The sequence below is a fragment of the Lagopus leucura genome, unplaced genomic scaffold (assembly GCF_019238085.1).
Source record: "Lagopus leucura isolate 7727_CA_CO unplaced genomic scaffold, USGS_WTPT01 Super-Scaffold_100002, whole genome shotgun sequence".
Taxonomy (NCBI): domain Eukaryota; kingdom Metazoa; phylum Chordata; class Aves; order Galliformes; family Phasianidae; genus Lagopus; species Lagopus leucura.
In genome coordinates, this window is record NW_024962263.1 from 24,723,471 (window position 1) to 24,749,105 (window position 25,635).

General features: G+C 39.6%; 1 protein-coding gene across 3 annotated transcripts in view; it reads right to left on the reverse strand.

The window, feature by feature from the left end:
- Positions 1 to 25,635, reverse strand: part of GRB10 (growth factor receptor bound protein 10) — a 147,029-nt gene that overhangs the window by 84,206 nt on the left and 37,188 nt on the right. For all 3 annotated transcript variants that reach the window (XM_042868982.1, XM_042868983.1, XM_042868981.1), the window contains exon 2: positions 17,866 to 17,963. In XM_042868982.1, the coding sequence (XP_042724916.1) occupies positions 17,866 to 17,916 (51 nt within the window). In that variant the 5' untranslated portion in view covers positions 17,917 to 17,963. The remainder of the gene's footprint in view (positions 1 to 17,865; positions 17,964 to 25,635) is intronic.

Below are 25,635 nucleotides of genomic sequence, written 5' to 3' on the forward strand. Positions count from 1 at the left end.
GTCATTACCTGAATCACCCTAGCCTTACCCTGTTTAGGCTACTTGTGTGAAGCAGAATTAAGTATTCTCTTAGTACAGGTTGAAGAAAATATTGCAAAGCACAAGCCATTATTAAAATTCACTCAGGAAGAATCTACCAAAGGCAGCTGAAGAGTAGACAACTCCTGGCCCAGGCAGCCCAGAAGGAGAAAGGATAAACACCTGCAACTTGCTACTCTGAATCAAAGGACAAAGAAATGTTCATCTGCCTCTGCATCTGACCCAGTATTGCTGTTCTTTGTATGCTTCTGTAATTTCATTAGGCAATAAACAGATAAAGAAGCATTTCTGCTGAGGACCATATCATGCAATTTTTTACTTCACAAATGAAACACTATTTGCACGAAAATGAAAGAACTCTGCAGGTTTTTTTTTGTGAGCTAGGCTTCTTTTTTCATACCACAGTTTTGCAGCTTTGGTCTACATAAAGCATTAGATGTACAGAGTCTATTATGGTAAGAACCAAGTAGTCAACTATTCACTAAGTTCACTTTTCTATGGCTTCCTGGTACACATAGCCATCAACATAGCTTTTGTTCTATCATAGACCCTTAGTATACACATACACCTTCACAGGACTATTACAGGAAGAAATCCACCCAACAGAGCCAACTGAGTGTTCAAGTTCTAACTTAAACTTGACAGTTGAGATCAACTGGTAACACACACAATGCTTTCTCAAAAGATGCATGTCATCATCAGCTTTTCTGAAGCTAAATACAGCAGCACAGTTCCCCAGCAGATAGCTGTTTGGTACTGTATGCTTTCAGCCTACCTTATCACCGATACCTCAGACCTTGAGGACATTTTTCTCAAGTACAGTTGTGAGGGAAAAGCCAAGCTCTCAGGTTTGACCCATGTGTCACAGCTTTGCATATGATTTCAAATTTACTCAAAAATATTTCTTGCTGCCTTTTCTTAGAGCATCAATCACATCTTTCCCTGGGCCAGTGCTTAATGCACAGCAGAAACAAGGAGAAAAATAAAAAGGCTTTGCACACCAGGCAAAAAACTTTACAGCAAAGACAACCCACATATTACATAATTAAAGAGCTGTAACTAGGTTTTCTGACTCTAAACTACAGTCGTTTGATTAAGTAAGAGCCAAGTGAAAGGCTCAGTAAGTCAACAATGTAACTGTGAACCTAAAATTTTAACATTCCCATTGCTAAGAGAGCTTGTACAAACAAGGGCTTAAAATACAGCCACTTAGCTCTGTCAAAAGTCAGGCTCTGTCCTAAACTAGCAAAACCATTAACTGCTGGAATTATTCTGATTTTACAAGACTTCTGTTAAGACTGACAGTGATAACCCTAGGGGCCAGCAACAAATAAACCCAGTTTGGGATTATCTGAGCAGCAAAGCTTGCAGCACGCTCCGTCCTGTACTCCACCTGATGCACCACAGCACCTCTGAGCACAGAGGCTGAGAATCACAGAAAGCATGCAGTAACCTGGCAGGGCACACAGAACGATCACTATCCTCATATTCACACAACTCTCAACATATTTAACAGCTCGCTATATACATATGCAAAAAGTTACAAGAAACACAACATATCAGGAATTACTAAAGATAGAAAGAAAATGAGAGACTGACAGACAGACCTGTGTCCAATGGTTTACGTCTCTGCAGTGGCAGGGAATTTGTTAAAGTTGTGATCACAGGAATTATATTACATCTCATGATACACAGAAGGCAGAAATGCTTGCCAATTTGCCCTTGGAAGAACTTCTCTCCTGACCCCCTTCTGAGTTTTAATACCCCACTGCCCAGAAAGTCCTTCAAGTCAGCAAAAACTGGGGCTCTGGAGACTGTCAACACCTAAACCCCATGGTGTGCACGCCCCCAATCAGCAAAGCATTTCTTCTCCTACATCAAGGAAAACAGCTTTCTTAAATACATGGACTGATACAGTTACACAACATGCTGGTATAGCTGAGCCAGAAAGTTATTTTCTGAGGGTGTTTCAGATTTATTTTAAGGAGTATTTCTAGTTAAGGGACTCGTCATTACCTGCACTACTGCTGCTACCCTGGCAGTATTGCTTCTTATCAAGAGATACCACTAGCTACTGGTCAGTTTATCCATTAAAAAAAAAGAAAAAAGTGGCTCTTCAGTCCCAAATCCCAGAAAAAAAGAACTACTACTGCTGCAAGAGCTGGAGCATGATTAGCATCCTCCCAACAGATTTGGCAACAGCAGTCTATTTGTAAAAGACTTTTCTCTGTATATTGGAGTTAGCTGACAACTTCAGCAATGCAACCCTTCAGATGCACGCAGCTAGCTTTGCAGATGTCACTTCTATAAGATAGTCTTGGTAAAACTGGTATTAGCAGGGCTTGCAACCCTATTGTACAAATAATTTGGCAAGAGTTACATCAAACTAAATTTGTTTCATTGTAACAGTTCTCTTTTAGTATAAATTAACCACTTCTGCAAGAATTCAGCTGTCTCCCAGATTCTCCTCACAGAGAAAATGGGTAGTATATTCCACAGTGTGCACTCTGTGGACCATAGTGTCATTTATTATGGTAGAAGAAATCCAGTGCATCATGATTGTTGCCTTTTAATCAGCTAGCAAGAAGCAAATCCAACTGACAGGCTTAGAAATGCTAAAAGCTTTGTTCTATTTTTAATGAGTCTAAAACCACTCCAGCTGTTAAGAGACAGTTTACATAGTTTACAGCTAAAATAAAGTCTTGAAATACAGAGAAGAAACAAGCACAAGATTCTCAATGAACACAATAACTTCTCAGAGCTGTCTTATGCTAGAAAGCACTTACAAAAATGAAGCATTTACTTTCTTATGTCTGTTCTTTTTTGATACATACACTAAGTTCCTTTCCGCTTCTACCTCTTAGTAAGTTTAGTATTACAGGTCTGAGATCTTTACAGTGGATAATTACATGCTTATGTGGAAAATGTATTTCTTCAACTGGTGCCCATAGAACCTGAGAATGAATCTTTAGCCTGTACTTATCCACAAATTTTCCTGACCTCCAAGGCAAGGTCCTGGCACTGACAAGGCTACCAAAATTCTTTTTTACTGCATGTTCCAAACTCTTTGGTTTTGGTCAATATTGACTCCAACAGTCTCTGGAAGATCTATTTTCTGTGAAAGAACTGTATCTACCAACAGAAATTATGCAGACTAACTGAGCTTTTGTTACTCAAAGCATAAAATCAACTTCAGTAAGAAATCATATTGCTCTGTTTTTTTAAAGAGGCTTTTTAGCAAGTTCAGCATCATTCTATTATTGAAGAACTGGTATTTAATAGACTAAATTATGTCATCCATGACAGTGTTGCTACTTTCTAACATACAGAAAGATCATATAGGACAATCATTTCCAACCTGCTGCTCTCCCCGCGCTCATCAGATCTGTGAAATATCAGGTAGCTTGTCTGTTCTATTTGGCATCACCTCCACTAGAGCTCTGATTATAGCAGTGCTGCTTCTAAGAACGCTGGCTTTGGGAGCCAGGTCTGGAAAGCAGCCTCGCACGAAGTGGACAGGAGATGTTCTACGAACCGCCTCGGACAGTCTGTCCCAGGCTGAGGCCGACTCCACCCTGCATTAACCCTGGGAGGCTCAGTGCTTGGAGAGATGACCCGATCCGGTGGCCTCTGAGATTTGGCAACAAAGCAAGGCACTCGTGTGTCTCAGGCCAGGGGAGCGGGGGAGGGAGGAGAGAAAGGAAGATTCTATCTAGGTTGTAGGTATTAACATCTCTACGTAAGCACACGCTCTTTAAGGATAAGACATTCAAGCCTGTACACTCTGGGAAGCAGCAGCTACAGCCCGATAACCTAAATTATACTGAAGTGTAGTCTCTCATAGGTCGTTTTCTCTGAAAACTCAACAGTGATGAAATACTAACAATGGAATGGCAGTAGCAATAAAACACACAACAGAGGAATTTATGTCACTCAAATATGGCTCTGTTTGCTTACAGGCAACAATACTGTCCTTTTTTGCCTTCTTGTTGGCTCAGGTGTGCAGAGGATTTGAGCCCTTTAGGGCAGGTGACAGCAATTCCTTACAGCCGTTGGCAGAGCTGATGAAGCAATAAATCTCCCAAAGGTAAGTGCCACCATGCTCACAGAGACCTCAAAAGCTCACCAGACACTAGCTAACAAAGTAACCCCCAAAGTGCTAATGAGATCTTAGGAACTTCAAATTTGAAACATGATGAATTTCAAATGCCACGTTAAACAAATCTATATATAAGATTGCTCTGATATCCTTACTTGCTTCAACAATTAGCTATATGGTCTTTACTTATTTCCTATCCTATTTGATCAAATTTTGTAATTTTGGGTGTGCTTGATATCCCACCCTTCCTTCCTTCCCTGAAGAGTTATTCTTGGCACTAGATAAGTAATTTAACTAGATCTAGAAGTAGCTGTCCTATCCAATCAAGCATACGATCCCAACTGTACTGGCCACACACCTTCTTTCTACATGGTGAGTTTGACCCCTCAACTAACTCTTCATCCCAGAAAAGGACATCTGCAGTTCAGGTTGCTTGTCCTCAGTTAGATACAGAACTGGCTCTTTAAGCACCTCCAGAACAGCAACTCCCAAAAGTATTAAACAATCTCAGATGTAGGATAGAAAACCACGTGCATCTCTATGTCACAACCATCATGTCTTTCACCACTAGCAATCCAGCATCATATCTCTCACAGAAACGGACCGTTATGCTAAGCAAACATCAGGGTTCCACACTTTGCATTGCTTGCAAAGAAAACTATGGATTGTAAGGAATAGTCTACAATGCATGGGTACTTAAAAAAAAAAAAAAAAAAAAAAAAGCACAGAAAAGCATATTTTTTTTGTTCTGCTTATACTGTAAGCCTCTGGAAAACAAAAACAAAAACAGTTTTATAATTAAACCAGAACATGCATGTATTTGTGCATTTTGTTATGTCTGAATCTCATTTCACTTCCAGAGTTTTAAGAAAGTGACATTACTGTATCTTTCATGCCAGTTATCAAAACAGTTTTCATAAAAAATCTCGAGAACTAAATGTTTATTAGATTCAAAGTCACCACTTCCAAACAATACTGACAGTTGAACAATATTTTCAATACAAATTATGTTGCGACATACAAGTTCTCATTTTGCACACGCATATATCTCAATGCAGTGACTGCCATGTTTCCCTTTTCTTAAGGAAAGTGTGCTCTACCAGTAATCTTGTGTCAAGATGACTTCATCACAAAACCTTCCTTGACTTAACATTCTTGAAAGAAAGTAAATTCTCAAAAGTTTAGCCATTTGCATTTAAATAATAAGTAATTACATGTGAAGGCAAGCTGTCCCAAGAAAATCCAATACAATGCATAAATCTTTAGTTTTTGCACAAATTGGTACTTTGGGAAAAAACCAACAAAACTCCACCTGCCTGCTAACAGCAAGACTGTCCATCACCTTCTCAAAATAGGAAGGTTTTGTTTTCATTTTAACACCTGCTGTTTGTATCAAGAGAACCGAGGGGCACCTTCAAACAAGTATCTCAAAGCACTTCTGAACCTTCACTGCAACACTTCAACACTGTTAACAAGAGCTGCTTTACTTCTACATAAATCCTCTGAGTATGTTAACGTGCGTTAAAGCCTAGACAGATCTAAGAGTTCTCATAATTGCCAGTGTGATACTGAATGAAGGACCAGTGTGCCAAAAACTACAAAACAAGGTAACCAACACAAACTAGATAAGCACAGGCACACGGTCTCCAACACGGGATGCATTTCAACAGACATTTCAAAGCTGGTCAACAGAAAAGCCTAAGAAACCCCCCAGCAATAAGATTATTTGACTGCACCAGTTTCAGCAGTGCTACAGCTACTAATAATAAGAATGTTTCTCTCACATGGCTTTATAACATTCCTTCCATGGAAGGTAGGGTACAACCTCCTCTTTTCCCTGAAAGCGTCACTGAAGATATTGGAGGAAATGACTTTGGGTCATGGGGTAGGTGCTTCCATATGAGTAGTTACCTGGCTCCAGCTAAGCTAGTGATCAGCTGTGGGGTTCAGGCTAGAAACTTAAAGCAGCACCATCACTATTTATGATACTGCTCTCTCTGGTTTTCAGCACTTTTTTTCCTCAACCAAAAAATGCAGATCTACAGAATAAAGGTAGAAAAATCTCCTTGCTGAGATTAAACACTAATTTGAGATTTAAAAATCCCCCAAAACTACAAAAATTGTAGGATTAGGAAGAAAAGAAATACTTGGAACTTGGCTTCAGAAGGAAACTGTGAGTGAAAGAAGCCACCTCTGGATACAGTTGTCCTGAGGACAACTGGCTAAAAAAATTAAAGTTAATAGTGACAAATTTATTGGGAGCTCATTAACATACCAGCACAATACAGACAGCGTGCATGTAATCTCGCATCCTAGAAATCTGTATTATTGTGTCAATATTCCTGTTTCAGAATTTGCTGGTGGGATAGTTTGATGAAAAGTTTCTGGTCTTGTGGGTTTGAGTTTATTTTAATCCACAGGGCAAGCCATACTCTAAAAGACATGGTGTCAGAAAACTATTTTTCCAACATGCTCTCATCCAGCATAGCAGTTATGGTTTGTGACTAAACTATCCAGGCAATTCACATTCAACTACCAGCAGTTTATCACAATTTGGAGGACATAAAGAACTCCAGAAAAACAAAAACACAAAAGATGTCTTTTTCAGAAAATGCTTAGCACTCTTTGGTAAACATTTGCTCATGCCAGAAAAAAAAAAAATACTTCATGGAGAATTTTCATCAGCATGCATGCAAGAAGGTATTCCTCTCAGTGAACTTACAACACACTAGCCTATACTTACTTCCACATGGTCAGAAGTAGAGAAATGAGCACTTCAAAGTCATAATTCACATTCATCTCAGAGAACAAGTTCTGCAAGTGCCTCCAGCTACAAAACGTATGAAGTGATGATCTCATACGTTGAAGACAGTACTCAGTTTGAAAAATCCCAAGTTCATAAGGAGTTCTAACTTCTTATTATTTTCTTTACTTTAAATCTCAGAACCTTGAGTGCAAAAGCTCACAAACCACATAGCAATGGACAGCTTCCCCACACTGCCCCAAGGCTGAGTCAGGGGAGATATGGCTGGCAGTACATCCTCAGAAAAGGCAGTGTGGCAGAGAGCCTGCTTCAATCTAAGCTTTGGGAAAGAAGCTACCCACCAAAGGAGGCGGCAGCATGCTGTGATAGGAGACTGAGTACCAAAACAAGGACAAGGAAGAATGGCTTTAAGCTAAAAGAAGGGACATTCAGATTAGATTTTATGAGGGAATTCTTTACTCAGAAGGCAAAGTGGCACTGGCATAGAAAAGCTGTGGGCACCCCAACCCTGGAGGCACTCAAGACCAGGTTGGATGGGGCTCCGGGTAGCTGGATCTGGTGGGTGGCAGCCCTGCCCATGGGAGGGCTGGGTGAAACTGGATGAGCCTTTTCAATTCAAGCCATTCTACGAAATGCTTGGCTGGGAAGCCACAAAGGATATCAGAGGGCAAGGAGGCACCTAGGCCATGGGCCCTTAAGTTCTCTTTTGCTTCTGTCACATCCTTGTTTTCCATCTCAACAGTTGCTTCCAAGAGGTCTCCACCATCTTGGGGAAATTGAAAGATGGGAGTACCTGCCTTGCCCCGGCCAAAACAAGTTTATTTTTGCAGACAAGCACAAATGATGATGAGAAACTGGAGACAGGCCAGCGAAATCACTTTACTGACTCACTTACAAGCAAACAGTGCAATTCCACATGCAGCCAGCACTGCACACTGCAAAGATTTCTGGAGTGGGCTGAAAATAACTTCACTACACCAGTGATCATTAAGGCAACCAGAGAAATACTCTGCTGTACCAACAAGCTAACAAAGCTGACTCATGGGCAGAGAACAACCACTCGGAGAAAGAAGATGATGGCAGCTCAATACCATCCTTAGATGAAGGGAATAACAATACTAGCAGAATTTCAATGCTGGACTGCAAGAAAGCAGTTTTTGGCTTGCTCAAGGACCTGCCTGCCAGGTTCCCATGGGAGACTGCCCTGAACGTCCACAGGTCCCAAGAGAACAAGCTGATCTCCAAGAACAGCCCTCTCAAAGCATAAGAACGGCATGCAGAAAGTTACAGGGGAATGGCAGAAAGCCAGAATTAATGGACAGGGAACTCCTGCCTCAGCTCAAATGCTGAAATGCAAAGATGGAAGGATAGCATCAGGAATATCAAGAGATCATCCAAGCAGAAGAGCTGGAGCTACCAAAGGATGCCAGTAACAACAAGGAATGTTTCTATAGGTAAGCAAGAACAAAAGGACAGCTAGAGTTACCGTGGTTAGTGCTTAGTTATGGATGGGACACAGCAGCCGAGGACACGAGATCCACGGTTTCTTTGTCCTACCGAGGTTTGCCCTCATATCTCCCAGATCTTCAAGCACAGTGTCAGCATCTGAGCAAGTGAACATTCACACACCAAAGGTGGCATAAGCTAACTGGACCAAGTCCACATGACCAGACAGGATGCATTGGAAGGTGCTAAGCAAGTGGCCCAATATTACCGTGAGGATGGTCTCTCATCTTGAATAAAATAAATACAATTTAAACCACTGTGAGAAATCTGATGACTGCAGAGGCAAACCACACATTGTACTACGTTTCGAGTTCCTCGTGTCATTGCACTTGCTAGGTTCTTCAAATACATAACAAAATGTCACAAGATTGGTCAGTCTTGCAGAATATCTCATTACTCTGATTAGAGATGTAAGCATCTCATTCGTACTTTTCAAAGCAATATGCCTAAGCTATAGATGAAGACCGTAGAAAAGTTTACTTTGAACTTGAGAAGGATCCACTGCAACTGTTTAAGATTAAACACAAACACTTCTTTGCTTCCACTAAAATATCAGTTTTACAGAAACCCCCATGAGATGAAATAATGGCCTGTCACTCTTTTACACTAATAGCTTCAAGAACTTCTCCAAGAAAGGTGCCAGTGCCACTTTGATAGAAACCCCCTTCTGAACTGGGCAAAAGTATTTGGTATTCTGGGGAACTTGCCAGAATGACAGTATTTACTGTATGACTAATATGCATTAATGAAGCACAAATGGACAACTATTTACTTGTGCTAATAACTAAAGCGCTTTATTAGAGCTTAGGCTTCCAGCATGAAGGATTGCCAGGCTCTCCCTACTTGCCAAAATTATGTCAAAAAATGGAACCAGTGTGTAAGACATCAAGAGCTACAGCCAGTGTGTAGTAGTCTTAAGCCATTGTTTAACACTCAGTCTGCAAAGGACAAGTACACTCCAAAACAACTGGCTGTTTCTGAGGGCTTGTCTTTCCATTGTAGAGGCTAGAATTTCAAACATGCACACTGGTCTTACCAATAGTACACAAGCCAAAGCTATCTTAAAATAGCAGTAAAGCTTGAGAGCTTTGCTAACATTTGTGATCTACATTTGATTGTTTGCTGTTCTTTCAAGAGAAGAAAGAGAACACTGTATCATAAGATGTCAGATTAAAATATCAATATTATCTATCATGAAAGGCCATTAATACCAATAATTTGCCACTTTCTACATGAAAGTTTTCTGAAAGCCAATTAATTTGGTTAAAATTCCACCTGGGAAATGCAAAGCCAATTCCTCCAGAACAAGAATGAAGTCCTAGTTCAACTTTGTGTTCTCAATATAAGGAACATACCTGTAATGCCAGAAATGAATCTGTTAAAATGGCAGTTCTGTGGGAATTAAGAGTTAACTGTGAGGTGGTCTGCAAGCACAGATTCAAAATGAGCTCTGCCGTAAGACACTCCATTAACAATAACATTAGGAAACGTAATCCATTGTTTCATCTTAAAAATAGAAAAATTCTGCTCTCAAAGTTGTTACATTTTATGCAGAATTAAGGGTTTCTGTCTGCTTGGTTTTTGTTGTTGTTTAGTTAGTTTTGTTTAGGTTGGAAAACATCATTGCATAAGTGCTTATGAAATAATATCCTTCCTTTGATCAGTTTCCCTTCAGACTGTGTAAGGCAAGAAAAATCTGTTGGGTATAACTTTTAGCAAGGTCTGTGTCTAGATATATTTCTTAGAAATACTTGTGTATAACACAACATTATATCTGTTCTTTACCAAGGACAAAAAATGGTTAGTCAGAGCCAACTGGCATGGACAGTAACACTAAGAATTATCTGAGCCACAGCATTTTCTTGAAAAGTGACAGCTCCAAATGCACAGGAATCTGATATTTCTCTTAAAAAAAATAAAGTTGTCTCCAGCAGTTATTGTTTTCTCATAAGTACAGAACATCTGCTGAAGAAAAGTTCATTAAAAACAACTCTCCCCAAATATCACTCAAGTAATTCCAGTTGACTATAGTAAAGCCAATTTTAAATATTTCAATTATTCTATATTCACAGAGTTTTTTGAAGTATGAAGCCATCTAACATCAACTTCTCTCTCGTATTTTGAGTTGATAATAACTTGCATACGTTATGCAGTAACTATCTTATATAGCTAGATTCAATATTTCCTCTTTCAAAAATAGTATTGCTCCTCTCCAGGTGCAAGACTTTGCTCTTCCCCTTGCTAAACCTCCTGAAGTTCTGTGAGCCTATCTCTTCAGCCTGCCCAGGTCCCTCTGAATGGCAGCATGGCCCTTTGGTGAATCAGCCACACCTCATAACTTTGTGTCATCAAACCTGCTTAAGGTATGCTTTGCCCCACAATCCACATCATCAGCAAAGACGTCAAACTGGACCGGGCCCAGTGGTGACCGCTGGGGTACTTCACTCATTACTGCTCTCCAGCAAGACTTCATGCCACTGACCACTACCTTCTGCGACCAGCCATTCAGACATTTTCCAGTCTGCCTCACTGCATACTCACCTGGCTCATACATCAACAAATTCTAAATGAATAACTTGCAGGAGAGAGTGCTGAAAGCTTTACTGAGTCTAGGTAAATTATATTAACTGCTCCCCCCACAGACACCAGTCCAGTCATTTTATCATATACTTGGATAAAGTTAGTTAAGTATGACTTTTCCTTTATAAATCCATGCTGACAAGTTTTGACGATTTTCTTGTCATTCAAGTACCTGGAAATTTTCTTGCCAAGTAGTCTTGCAAAGAATCTGAATAAATTCCATTATGTTTTCCCTGTAAGTTATGTCATCAATTTTTGACTGCAGCTATGAGACTTACTAAAAATAAAGAAAACAAGCATTACATGCATTTGAATGGAAAAGAATGGCATAAAGGAGACACGTCTTTCAACTCTGTAGTCAGTTGTGAATGCACTTAAAATCTGACTTACTATACCAGGAGCCTTATCAAGGGATTCTTGAGAGAAGCACTGAACTCCGGAGATTTAAACACTAGAGATTAATCAAGAGATAAATCTAAGAGGCTGCTCATATAAAAGTGATGATTTAAAAGACAGATTCTATCTACTACTGTCCAAGCATAAGCATAAAACCATTAATATAAATATGCAAAATTAAGCTTCTTTACTTGTAATTTCCTCATATGATTTCCAATATCTAGATTGTTTCCTTACTGCTGTAAATAGTAATGTAAGCTGTAAATAGGAGGGATGCTTGGCCATTAGAATGTTTTGGGTCTTTTTTTGTGAGTTGAAAATAATACATAAAGAAATCTGGATCTAGTATGCTGAACTTTCTTGTTAACATTTAACTTTGTTTAAGAAGTCTGGTTTTGCTGAGCAACTTCTGTGTAAATTAGTAGGAAAAAGCAGAAGTGCAAACAGTTACGTACAGTTTTTTTTTTCCAATTGAACTTGCTGAAGGAGACTAAAAAAAAGAAGTAACTGGTGGGTATTTAAGAATAAAAACTACATAGTTTTATAAAAGCTTCAAAGGATGATACAAATTTCTTTAGCTTTCTTTTGCCTCATATAAAATATTCAGATCACATGTGCACCACACTTGAATTTCCACATCAGTGGAAAAAAAGTGCTTCTGGGACAATTCTTATAACAGATCTTTTCAACAAAAATGTAGACCAAGGATAGAAATCCATCTCCAGTTGCTCTTCAACAAAATCTACTAAGTAACTTCAACTCTATCTGTAAAAGACATTTGCAATCTGCACTTGGCGAGACAGATTTCATAACTTCATGTTGGAGGCAACGCATCCTGTTAAAACATTCACTAATGTTCTCACTGCTTTGTACTTTACGTCTGCCGCAGTCCGTCAACCCTATACACCATATACACCATGTAAACTGTTAAAACAAGAGCATCATCAACAAAAGAATTGTTGACTGACACCATATTTCAGATATCTGATGACTTTTTGCAATGGCAGAAGCAACATTTCAGCTTTATTTCTTCATACTATACGTAGAATGATGCAATTCAATAAAGGCACTGGTGTTTTTTTGCTCAGCTACAACCAAGTATTTGAAAGCCTGTTTGTACCCTCCAGTTGATCTATATTGCCCCGTTGAGATACAAAAGTATTCTGGATCAAGCTCTTGTACATTTAAGCCCAAAGAGGGTAAGTTAAACCACTATTTTGAACTTTAAAAATCCTAAGAAAGAATGTCTGCATACTCTCACCGTGCACTTGACACTAAATAAATGAAGGTGTTTCCAACAGTGTCAGGCAGATATGGGGGCAAAACATTCCTCTTGACAACTCTGCCCGCATAGGTTTTCAGGCCATGTGGACACAAATTCTGCAAGTGATTTTTCATGCTTTCTAATAAAGCAATGAAGACATTTTATTCACATAAAAATAGCGCATATAGAATCACATACACCTACACTGATCCTGAATATCAGACTATTCTATCCTAAAGTAACAGAGATGAGACTAAGTCACATACGAACTAGGCTTCTGACATCTACCAAGGCAATTCTGAGGTACACATGTACATCATGTGGGAAGAACATAGGAATGCTGTCTGGACTTGCAGAGATAGGATTAGGAAAATCAAGGCACAGACGGAATTAAACTCGGTGAGGGATGTTAAAAACAACAAGAAGGAATGCTACACATACATATGTCAGAAGAGATAAGCCAAAGAGAGCACGTGTCCTCTGCTAAATGGGAAAGAACTGGCGACAACAGATATAGAGAAGGCTGAGGTACTAAATGAGTTCTTTCCTCAGTCTTCACTGGCAGCCAGGCTTCTCACAATGCTGAACGTCACACCCCTGAACCTCTAGGTGGGAACTGAGGAAGCAAACCACACCCCTCTCCCCCACACAATGTAAGGGCAAGAGCAAGCATGAGACCAACTCAAGAGACTGAATGGTTAAAGTCCAAGAGGCTAGATGACACGCATTCCATGGTCCTAAGGGAGCTGGCTGATGTGGTTGCTGAGACACTCTCCATCATATTTGAAAAGTCACAGCAGTCAGACCAAGTCCCTGGGGACTGGAAAAGGGAAACATCACACGCATTAACATGAAAGGGAGGAAGGAGGACCCAGTGAACTACAAGCTGGTGAGCTTTACCTCTGTGCCTGAGAAGATCATGCAATGGATCAGCCTGGAAGACATACTAAAGCACATGAGGGATGAATGGTGACCCAAGACTGTCAGCATGCCTTCACTGAAGACAGGTCATGCCTAACCAATTCAGCAGCCTTCTATGATGAAGTGACAGCATCAATGGACAAAGGAAAAGCAACTGATGTCATCTACCTGGAGTTCTGCAAGGCCTTGGTGTCATCCCTCACCACATCCTTATCTCTGAATTGGACACATATGAATTTAAAGGATGGACTACTTGGTGGATAAGGAATTGGTTGGAAGGTCACAGCCAAGAGTTGTGGTCAATGGCTCTATGTCCAAGTGGAGGCCAGTAACGAGTGGTAACCCCAGACATGTATACAAACTGGAAGAACTCCTTGAGAGTAGCCATGCTGAGAAAGACTTAGGGGTCCTGGTTCATATGTTAAACATGAGCCAGCAGTGCATGCTTGCAGTGCAGAAGGACAACGGTATCCTGGACTCCCTCAGAAAAGGGTTGGCCAGCAGGGACAGGGAGGTGATTATCCCTCTCTTCTTTGCCCTCATGAGACCCCAGCTGGAGTACCATGTCTAAGCCTGGGGCCCCCAAAACAGGAAAGATGCGAAGCTTCTGGAGAGGGTCCAGAGAAGGGCCATGAAGACGATTCAAGGGCCGGAGCACCTCTCCTATGAAGACTGTGGGAAGAACTCATTGCGGCCTTCCAATATTTAAAGGCATTATATGAACGAGAGAAATCAACTCTTTACACAGGTAGATAGTGACAGGACAAAAGGGGAAGGTTTTAAACTAAAGGAAGAGAGATCCAGATCAGGTGTCAGGGGGAAGTTTTTTTTACTGAGAGAGTGGTGAGGTGCTGGAACAGGTTGCTGAGAGAGGCCATGGATGCCCCATCACTGGAAATGTTTGAGGCCAGGTTGGATGGGGCGCTGGGCAATCTGATCTAGTATGCGATCTAGCGGCTGGCAAACTCGCCTGTGGCAGGGGAACTTGATAATCCTTGAGGTCCCTTCCAAACCAAGCCATTTTATGATTATATGATTATCTTTCTTTCTGCTAAAACGGATTCCCTCTTCAAACAATCAAAGCAAATAACCCCCCCAAACCCCACAGTTCTCAGAGATGAAGCAGCCTTGCAGAACAGATATAACCTAAAGATGCCACAGACTTTGATTGTATAATCTCCAAAGATACCTTTCAATTCAGTGTATGATTTTACAGAAAACAAGAATCAAAACTGCCATACTAAAACCAGAAAACTTGTACTTCATTGTACATCCAGCTCAAGGCAAAGTCTAACTAGTTCTGTTGTATTAACAGCAATCAATTTTCTTCACAACTACAGTTCTAGCTAGACTCTGCTTACTTCTAGTAAGTGTTTATTTCCCTGATCTTGAAGGGCACAAAACTTCTCAAGTATAACGTGCAATACTGTGCCATCTCACCTGGTCAACAGGACCAAACCTGAAATGCACCAGGCTATAAATGTCTTCTCCATTTTGTGATCACATGCTTGTAGCATATTTTATGGAAAGCTAGCCGTAGACTACGATGTGAACAAGCTTTTTCTCTAGCAAAAATCCAGCTCTCAAAAACCAAACTCTATGAAGCTTAATTATTCAGAAAGTCATTCCAGCATCACGGTTATGAGAAAATAAACAGAAGGGAGAAAATAGATGAACAGAACACCTAATTCCCACATGCCTAGAATTTTATCTTTAGAAGCTAAGAAAAACATCATTTTGCTATTTATGTCACTAAGACTTGTACAATTAATGCGTCAAAGGGTTAAAGAACTAAATCTTCCCCAAGAGTTCAAGTCACTGCACATAAATACTGTTGTGACTACAGATTGCAAAAGAACGGAAACACAGTAAATCATCCCATTTTTTTCTGAGAAATTCTGGGACTATGTTCTGAATTTCCAGGAACAGAAGACAAACACTGCCAATTCTCACTGCCGGATTTTTATTGAAGAGTTAGAGAATTTGGAAAGGGCTCCTGAAAGCCACTAAAAGGTAGTATTGATTTTTTCCACAAAGCTAGAGATTGTTTCTAGGAGAATACACACAGTAAAACTGTTTTATGTGCTAACTCCTGAGAAAACTAAAATAAATGAATGAATGAATAAATAAATAAAATAAGCTCTTAAAGAGGACCTCAAAGCTTCTAAAAGCAAGAAATACTGCAAATGAAGAGCCCAATACAGAAGTCAAGAGATGCATATCTTTCTTCTCTCCCCAAAAATAAGAGGGTAGAGGTAGCTCAGCAACAGGCCATCCTAAAGGGCATTCTGTAGTGCATATTCACCTAGCTAGGCTCTCAGTTCGTTTGCCTTATGTTTTAAATATAGTCCCAAACTCGAATGTGTCAATTTATTCTAAATATTGAAGTTGCTGCTCTAAGATTCCAGCCTCAGAGACTCTGGAGAAGTGTTTCATACTGGCCTCCATTCGGAAGTCAAAAAACGTACTCCAAAAAAATAGAATACTCCTCACACTCTAATCTAAAGCATATTTACTTTAACCTTCTTTCAACCTTTTACCAACACAAAACCGGCACAGTAGCCAAAACTGAAAGATAAGTTGATGAAAGCTTTTAAGCCAGGTTTAGTAGGGGTGGAAAAACAGATTTCCATTTTTTTTCATGCAAACTTAACTTCTGACAGAAGGCACAATAGTTGTCAATAGGCCTCCAAAGCTCATCTTTAAACCTGTTACAAGCACTCAGAATAGCTAACACAAAATAAGCTATGACCAAAAATACTAACAGGGAGTCACATTCCCCACCGCCTTATACTTCGAGAATTCCAGTCTCTAGACTGCCCTAGACTAAAGCTGATTATCTACAGGGTTTGGAAAAGCATGGGAAATTCACATTCTTATTTGTCATGAACCAACAGCCCTATGATGTACCTCAAGGCTGTTGAACAGGGGTACTAAACATACTGTTTGCACGACAAAGTTTAACATCCACAGCTCAAAAACAACTACCTACACTGCTTACAAGTGTCACATTTCTCTCACAGAGTTCTTCTTTCCCTCAGCCTAGAATCACGACTCAAGTGATGCTCCACATGAATTGGTAGCATAATTTCAAAGAGCATCACATTTATGAAGTCCATCTATTCATGAAGCCTTTTAAAATTACACCTAAATATATAACAACAGATGTGCAGAACACCTGATTTCTTGAACTGCATTCTAGTGGTTATAAAGGAATTGTTATATTTCTCATGCTATCAGGAAAAGTCTTCAGGTATATTCAGCTGGCAACTCAGCATATACCAACATTAGCATAAGCGACTAATAGTAATTAGTTAATAAATTTGAAGTTTCCTGTTGGGAAAAAATTGTTAGCTGGCACATTATGAAACAGATGAGTACCCCGTTGAGGATTTTTTTTTTCCTCAGATATGCAGCATGACTAGTAATTACTATTAGTAATGTTTCTCTTGGGACAAAGAGAAAAAAGTTTCTATATTATAGTATATTCTGTTTAATCATTTATGTATCTGCAGGGCCCAAATTCATAACTAAATCCTTAGGGTAGTAAGTACTGTATGATAACAAGAGAAAAAAGGGCAAAAAACAGGTCATGCCTGAAATAACAGATTTGCAGTTCCATAAAAATTACAAAGCAGTCATTATACCAACAACAACTGCCTGGAGAAAACATACAAAAAAAAAAAACAAACATGAGAACTTGCATGCATTTTTGCCTAGGACCTTTAAATTAAGATTTTTTTGTTTGTTTGTTCATTTTAAATCTAATATTCTTCGTGATATGCCATATTGGCTGCTTAGATACAGCATAAACTTAAGACATGACCAAGTACAAAAATCTCTACCATTGTTTCTACAAATGCAGCATTAAGCAAATGAATCCTTTTTGGTGCAAGACATTTCACCAGTACTGCAGCTCGTCTTTTTTTTCTTGTTTTTTTTTTTTTCTTTTTTTTTTTTTTTTTTTTTTTGAGGGGGAGGGGAGAGAAGGGAGAAGCAGAGGAGATAGGATAGTGAAGACCAAGTGCTTTCTTTCAAATATGAACTGACTGTTTTGAGGACAAGTATCAAGTCTTAACCAGTGACCCAAATTATTATGTGTTAGTGACCCAATTTTTTCAACAGGACTAAAATACAGGATAGTAACAGAGGCTCTGCTACTAAATCTTAGTAAAACCCAGAGAACTGCCAGACAGCTATTAGCAGTTCGATGAAAAGTTTGAATGCACAATCAATCACTGGCACATAGCAATATGATGCTACAAGCTGACATGCACATGCAATTTCGTAACTTACTATCCGATAAGGAAGATGTAAAAAGGAGTCTGGGCAGCCAGCTAAAGCCATTTGTTCCTTCAAATTTTCTTCAAATTACATCTAGTGCTTCACAGGACCTGCAGAGTACAAACAAACTGTCAGAAACCATACTGAAGATATCACATCAACTTATTATTGAAAACAGTTGGAGGGGGAAAGACCGAGAAGAGCAAGATGAGGTGACAAGGATTTGCATCAACTTGAAGTAGCAAATCTGCAAGTTTGCTGTCTGTAGCCTAGAATACATATTCAGATTGATATTTCTTCATAGGAAAAAGAGCCTACAACGCTGTTCCCAGGCTGGGTGGATCCTCTATTTTCATGATATAGGCAACAGAGAAAACCATTCATCTCACACAGACCCAAGCCCCCAAGAGTCTGGCACTTACCAGCCAATGCTACATTCTCAATTGTAGGAAAAAAGAAGAAAATATGTTTGAAATCTGGTAGTTAATGCAACAACCACCTTCAATAGCCTTCAATATCTAGCTATACAACCTCTCCCCTTTACCCTCTCCAGCATGTCTTTTCCCCCGCAGCTTCATTCTCATGTTGTACATCAGTCAGGTTTCCCATGTAAATTTGCATTCGAGTCTTGCATTTCCTTCTCCAAGTGATTATTAACAGGAACTTGGTAAGCTAAGCAGTATTTCTTTTAAGCAACACCTCTACTCTCAGAAACAATTTGAATTCTACATAATTTAAAGGTGCATCTGGCTATAGAAATAAAAAACTAATTAAAAAAAAACAGTACTAAAATAAATAAGGCCACTGCATGTGAAGAAAGGAAAAAAACTAAACAAAAGCATATATGTTAAACAGTATTTGCTATTCCCAGTGTTTCTCCCAACCAGTTGCATCCAGTGTAAGATATCCCTGCAATGCCAGCCAAGCTACTTCACTTCTGAGCAGATGAAAGAATGGATGGGTGGAAGCAAGACAGGAGACTGCAAAGCAGTCTTTTGCTTCTACCACAAGCACTCTCTTGCCTAGTTCACTACAGTTATCAACTACGTTTTCAGAACAGACTAAGTTCACAGCTCTCCAGTAGACATGAACTATTACCAAACCAAAGCTCTTGGGGAGATTTATGTGACAGTGAAGTCATGAACAAAGGTAAAAAGACCTTGGGAAAACTGCTCCAAGAGGAGGTGCAGCCTATGGCCCAAGGAAACCATTCCCTCACTGAGGCAGCTCTATTCTACCTAGCTCCAGGATAGATTTAGCTAAGATATGGCAGCCTCCCTGCCCTTTAGAAAGGCAGATGCACCTTGGGGAGCTTCTTTCCAGGAAGAAGCTACTGTGCTTCTGAGGTTTTCCTGAGGCACTAACTTTCTGGGGTCAATACTTATAGCCTATTGCCTTGGCAGAAACCAGTTTCTGGCAATAGCAAGAAATTCAATGTGGATAAATCAAGTTGTTTATTCAAGATACTTTGTCCATACCATTTACTTAAGTTTAAGACTAAAATCATACTGAATTCATTTGTTTGGTGGGTTTTTTTGTTTTTGGTTTTTTTTTTTTTGTTTGTTTGTTTGTTTGTTTTTGGGGGGGTGGAAGGGGGAAGGGGAGAGACTACCTCAACCATGTAATTCTGTAGAGATGAGGCCAACTTGTTGCTAGGATCTTTCATCATAGAAGCCTCTAAACACAGTGGTCTACAGCTCCCTAGCTCCCACTCCACACCTCTTAAAAGAGGACTGAAGGTTTCATTTTCAGAGCGAGATTTCCCATTCTTCTACTAGGTTCTGGAAAACAGAGATTCACAAAAACCCTTTAAATCTTGACTGATCATAAAAACAAAAACATACAAAAAAATTTTAAAAATCTTTTAACTTTGGGAGTACAGTTTTCTAAGTACCTCTAGAGTGAAATTAGGCAAGCCACTAGATCAACTGTTCTCTAGTTGGTACAATACAATAAGAACAGAAAATTGTATTACTAGTCTCTGAACCCACAAAGATTGAAGAAACTTTGCCTAAAGGGATATAGGAACAGATTTCAGCCTTGCATTGCAATAATTTTACATTTATTGATTACTTCAATATTTAGAGAACAGGAAATCAGGACTGCTGTAAATTCAACTGTAGGGTTTTTTGAACTAAGTATCAAAACGATGGCCTTTATCTTGATGTTTCAGCAAAAGCCACTGTGATTCACTTACAGCAAGAGAGATTAAATACGTTCCTAAACAATACCAAACCAATTTGTCTGCTCTAGGGTGTGCTGCAGTTTATGCTACAGCTCCATTACAGCAGTGGAAGATCATCAATTACCTCAAACAATAGCTCTAGTCAAGACTGCATAATTTATCAAGACCTATTTGCTTCACTGCTACATTCTTCAGTACTCACTTGTTAACACCGCAGAAACAGAGGAAAGCAATAATCTTCAGATGATATCATTCCTTGTCAGTCATACATTAACACTGATTTAAGATCGCATCTCTTTTGTCTGTCTAAAAGCAGTTTATCAAAGGAGCCTTGCCCTAATAATACAGAAAGCCTTTGCTCACCTTTGAGATATAAGACTTTACTGTAGCACAACACTAATATGTGATATTTTATAGGAACAGAACTCTGTATCAATTCACATGTCAGTTGATAAGAGGATTAAAAAATAATCAACTTTACTTTCCTATTGTCTTTAAACATGATTTTTAGCCTGTACACAGATTCACATGCTCTCCCATGCACATGAAACACCGCAAAAAGGAAGAAAGATATTCAAGTGCCAGTTTTCTGCCCTTTAGATGCAGTAGATGGTAGAGGGAAATTCCACGGGCTTTTAAGTAGAAAACCAGCTTTGCAGTCAATTACTGTCACAAAACTCAGTACATTCGTGGACAACAGTTCATGTAGAACAACAGTTGTGCAGCATAAACCCAGACAATTTGGGCACATTGAAAACCAAATGACTTCACATGCTTTCAATGGCCAAGGAGGTCTTCCATGGATAGTAGCCCTGAACAACGTACAGTCAGGATAAACCCAATTTCAAAGGTTGAAAGAAGATTCGCTTTCAGTATGATATCCACAAGTCTAAAGAACAGTCTATTGTGAGGCATGACATCTCAGTCTCTCAAAAGCATTAAACCAACTCGCATAATCTAAACAAACATTGATATTTACACAGGAAAGTATCCTGGAGATTAATGCTGGTCTCAATGAGTTGCTTCTACTTGCACTGAAATTACTTGGCAAACCAGTAGATTAAGTTACCTATTAACTGGAAATTACGCTTGTCACCAGGCTATGTTTTCTGATCTATCACTTGTTCCTTACATAATGCCCTCAGCAAAGGGAATGGCACCTCTGGAAGCACAGAGCCCACACACCTACTGCCGCACAACAGGGAGATGGCAACAGTATGGTCACTGCCAACCCAGGAAGGTTTCCAGATTCTACTTGTGCCATCTGTCAGAGTCTTTAAATTCAAGAGAAAAATAATTAAAAAAACAACAACAACACCACAAACAACTAATCTGCAAGTGATTGTTAGGAACAGGAGGAGGGTAAGGAAAAAAAAAATTCAACCTGGCAGAGTTGCAAGACAAGCTCCAGAGCTCTTGAAAACCAGAAGTTAGGTTCTTTTATGAAAGGTAGCTTAACAAATCTACTGGATGCTATTCTCTTTCAAGTCCTGAGTAATTTAGTGTTTTTTTTTTTCCCTGTCACATTCTGCTTTCTTCAACAGAACCACTGTGGGAAAAAGAGAGGGAAAAAAGCTTCAGTACTGCCTTACATTTTTACCTACCTAGTCTTTCTCCAAGTCCTCAGGTGTAACCTAAAGGTTAAGAATCTATCCCTCTCTTATGCATCTTTCACTCTCTCAGACACTGTGTCACCATTTCTCCCCACACCATAGCTTTAGTCTGCACTGGAAATGCTATGTTTTGATGAGAAATTAAAACAAAATCTTAAAACCAAATTCATGCATTACTCATCTCTAAGTCACCTTCAGAACCACCTAGGTCAACATTAAGTTCAATCTCCTGAGAGGCAGGGAAAAGAGGCTATGTTTTGTTAATCCACACAAAGAACGCAATCTACAAGATCCCAGCTCCTTCCTCTCTGCTTCCAGGTCCTCAGGGCTTCATGCCAGTCAGGAGAGGTTTTTGCTTTCTCTAAAGACTCAAGTCCTGAAGCCATGCTTCAGAAACACATGAAGGCATCTAATAAGCCCCAATACCAATGCAAGGCATAAGGACTTAGACTCATTCGCGTTCTTATTAGGCTACTCCTACTGCCACAGCTACAATGGAAACAAGATTTGGCTAACAGCAGCACAAGCCACACCAGCACATTTTCTGCTATTGAGACTTGCAAGCTAACAAAGGCCCAGTTGCACTTCTCTACATGAAGAGATCAAGATGACCCACATAGCTGCTCAGGAGGGAAGACGTGCACATTTGCCACCAGGCTTCAATGTCACTTTAGCAATCAGTACATGGAAGGATTTCTAATTGATCTTCCCTCTTTTGGTGGCGATTTCCATAGAAACTGCCAATTTACAAGACAGAGGAACCCCCCAGTATCAGTTTGGTCAAGAAGGACCCAAAGTTTCCTTAGTGCTAGATGGCAAACAAATACACCCAAAAGCCCGACTTTCACTTACTGTTGGTGATTTCCTGCACAAGTAACAGCACCGTGCAGCTCTGCTAGGTATATATTTAATAAGCATACTGCACAGCAAATGTAGATTAAAGGTGTCTCCCCACACCTTCTATGTTTCCATGGGCAACCCAACAGCATCTGAACAGGTTTCTCAAAATTTATCTCTCCATCACTCCAAACACCTGCCTGCTTCTTTCCCAGCTCTCGTGGTCCCTCCCTGCACTCAGTCTCTCATTTTCCCAGGCTGAAAACCGGTACTTGGGCAACTTCCATTTCCAAAAATCTCTTTTGCCTGATATTCCAAAATTACCTCATCAAATACTCCAGAATGTCATCGCTCTGCAACGGCAAAGGATTCAATGACATTATCACTGACATCTGATGGCCTACTGAGATTAGTATTAAATAACATTTAAGAATACTTGCAAGTTTCCTAATTTCTTCCCATTTCCCTTGCACAAGGTGGCATGTGCGCGCACATTTTGTTAAAACGTAAGCACCCAAAACACATTTGCAAGTCTATGATACAGAGCAGCTGCCTAGCTAGAGTAATACTTTGAATACGTCGTCAAAAACAACGCATTGTTCTAGTTAAAATTTCAAGTGAGTGTTGCACACTAAAATGAAAAGCACTGTTCAAAATATAAATCATCAATCAAAAGCACTTCAGTCAAGTCCAAATACACCCACGATTCCATACTAAAAAATCTGGTCTTATAAAAAAGGGGAATATAATTCTCTTTGCCATTCTTAATTGCAAAGCTGTTAGTCTAAATATTACACCTTGTAAAGGAAGCCATTTGCCATTGTAATTTTGCCAGAAAGTGAAGAATCTTGGCAACAGCAATTCAGGCTTTTGAAAGCCAAAACAGATACATACTTCAGAAGAAGCACAGAGGAATCGATGCCATCCCACTTTAACTCTTGCCAAATAAAATTAAATAAAATTAAATATAAATAAAATATAGGCAGTTCAGCATTTTTGGGTTTCCTGAAAATTCTGAAAAGGCTCCTCAAAACTCAGAGTTCATGTTTGTCCCACCAGGACAGCTTTGCTGACATTAAAGATAAAAAGTGCTAGGAGAAAAACAGCTACTTTGCACCTTACCCATTTAGGCAAGGATTTTTCTCCCTGTCCCTGGAAGAAAGTATTCCAGCTTAAAATCAAACTTTGTTACAAACCATGAAATATTTATGAAACTGCAGTTCTACCATCTCCCTTGATCACTTGAAATCCTGTTCTACCCTGTAATAGTTAAACCTATAGCTTTGAAGCAGGAACTTTGATAACTAAACAGACTGCCTCCCAGTCTAAATGAAATGTTAATTAGACACAAAGTGAAGTAAAGAACTCTGCTGCAGCATACAGTACACAGACCCATTAGCCATATGCAGAAGTAGGGCAGGTCCATAGATGCATGGCTAGGGCAAGAGATGCATAAGAAGGCTGCCCAGGGATGTCAGCTGAAAATTCAGAGAATAATTCAGGTCTGTAATTTTGCATATACGCTTTCTCACTACCTTTTCTCCCACAAAACAAAGAAATTCACCCTTACACACTACTGATTCTGTCCTCTGTGTTGTTTTTTCTTTTTTTTTTTTTTCCTCAGTCCGTTCACATTTCTCATACTACGCAAACCAAAGTTTTGTAAATTTGGGAAACAGCCTAAATAATTATTTCCTTCTGTTATTTTAGGCTTTTATTATCTAACCTGAAGACTTAGAATGAAGTTACACAACAGTTGGGATGATTTAATAGCTTATTACTGCCAAGAACAGGACAGGCATCCCACTCTTCATCATCTCTTGCTCTGCTTTCTTCTTCCACTTCCTCCTAGCCACTTTCTGGCATTCCCTTTATCCCCTCTTTCTGCAACTTGTATGGTCCTTAATGAGTTCAGTTTGCAAAATAAAATAAATAAATCTTCTATGTTCTCTTAATTAGCTCATTGTTTTTGCTGGGTTATTTTTCTGTTAAGTTTATTAAACTTAGGTTTGACAAGCAGCTTGGCTGGCACAAAGCGAATGGCAGCAGAGGGTGTGCAGGAAGGGAAGGGAACAGGAACACTCCTTTCCAGTGGCAGCAAAATATAACTTTCATTTTCTTTGTCTACTGCCATTAGGAGCTGGCAAACCTTTCCCGTTGCATGTCTGTGAGAATTATGGCTTTCCAAGCATCTCACAGAAGATAAACATTTAGGTAAGTCTCCAAACAAAATATAAAGTTGCATCTTCTCAAGTGCACTTAATTTCTGGTTTTCCTGAGTACTCACCAAAGTACAGGGCTTTAAATCCAGCACACTAAACCTCTGTTCTTTCAACCTTCCACTGGTGAGAAGGTCCTTCTTTCTGACATTGGGGTGGGATTCGAAAGCCAGTCGCTCTCAGCCCCCAACCCAGATCAAACTACAGAAAAGACATTTTTCTACATAGCTGCTGTAGAAATACAACAAGCGCATCAGCTTTCACGCTATGCATTTTGCCGTTGCCAAAGGAAATCATATCATTACAGATTCTGGCTCAGAACACAGCTTAAAACAATAGCATATCACTAAGTGTTATGTCAAGATGTACCCAAGAATTTCTATCACCTTACTAAGGTGACAAAAAGATTGGATGCTCCCCTCTCCTGTGATCTTTGGAACCCCCTGACGAACGTTAGCACAGCAAGTAGTTGTAACATACACATGCATCTGGGGCAAAAGGGACGCTCAAATTCACAAAAGCAGTAATCTAAAGCATCTGCACCCTGTCTTCCCTCTGTTTCCTCATTTCTCTGCAATGTTCCTTGATTTAGGAGGAAAATCTTCCAGAGCTTTACCTCCCCTTCTAACCAACGCAAAATAAAGAAAAAACTAAGAAGAAAACCATCTCTTACCACACGACAACATGACCAGCTTTCACCCAAGATCCATTCTACAACAATCACAGTTATTCACAGCTTGCATTTCTTTGTCTGGATGCTTTTTATATGGAAGCTTCCCTCAGAAGAGGACTTAGCAAAGCTTCTCTCAGAACTCAGCAGTTTTTGTAACACAGGACTGGCTACAACACCTTAACCAACCTGCATACAGAGGTGTAGGTAAGTATCTGTCAACGCCCTCACGATTCTTCCTCTTGTCTTTCCTGCCTT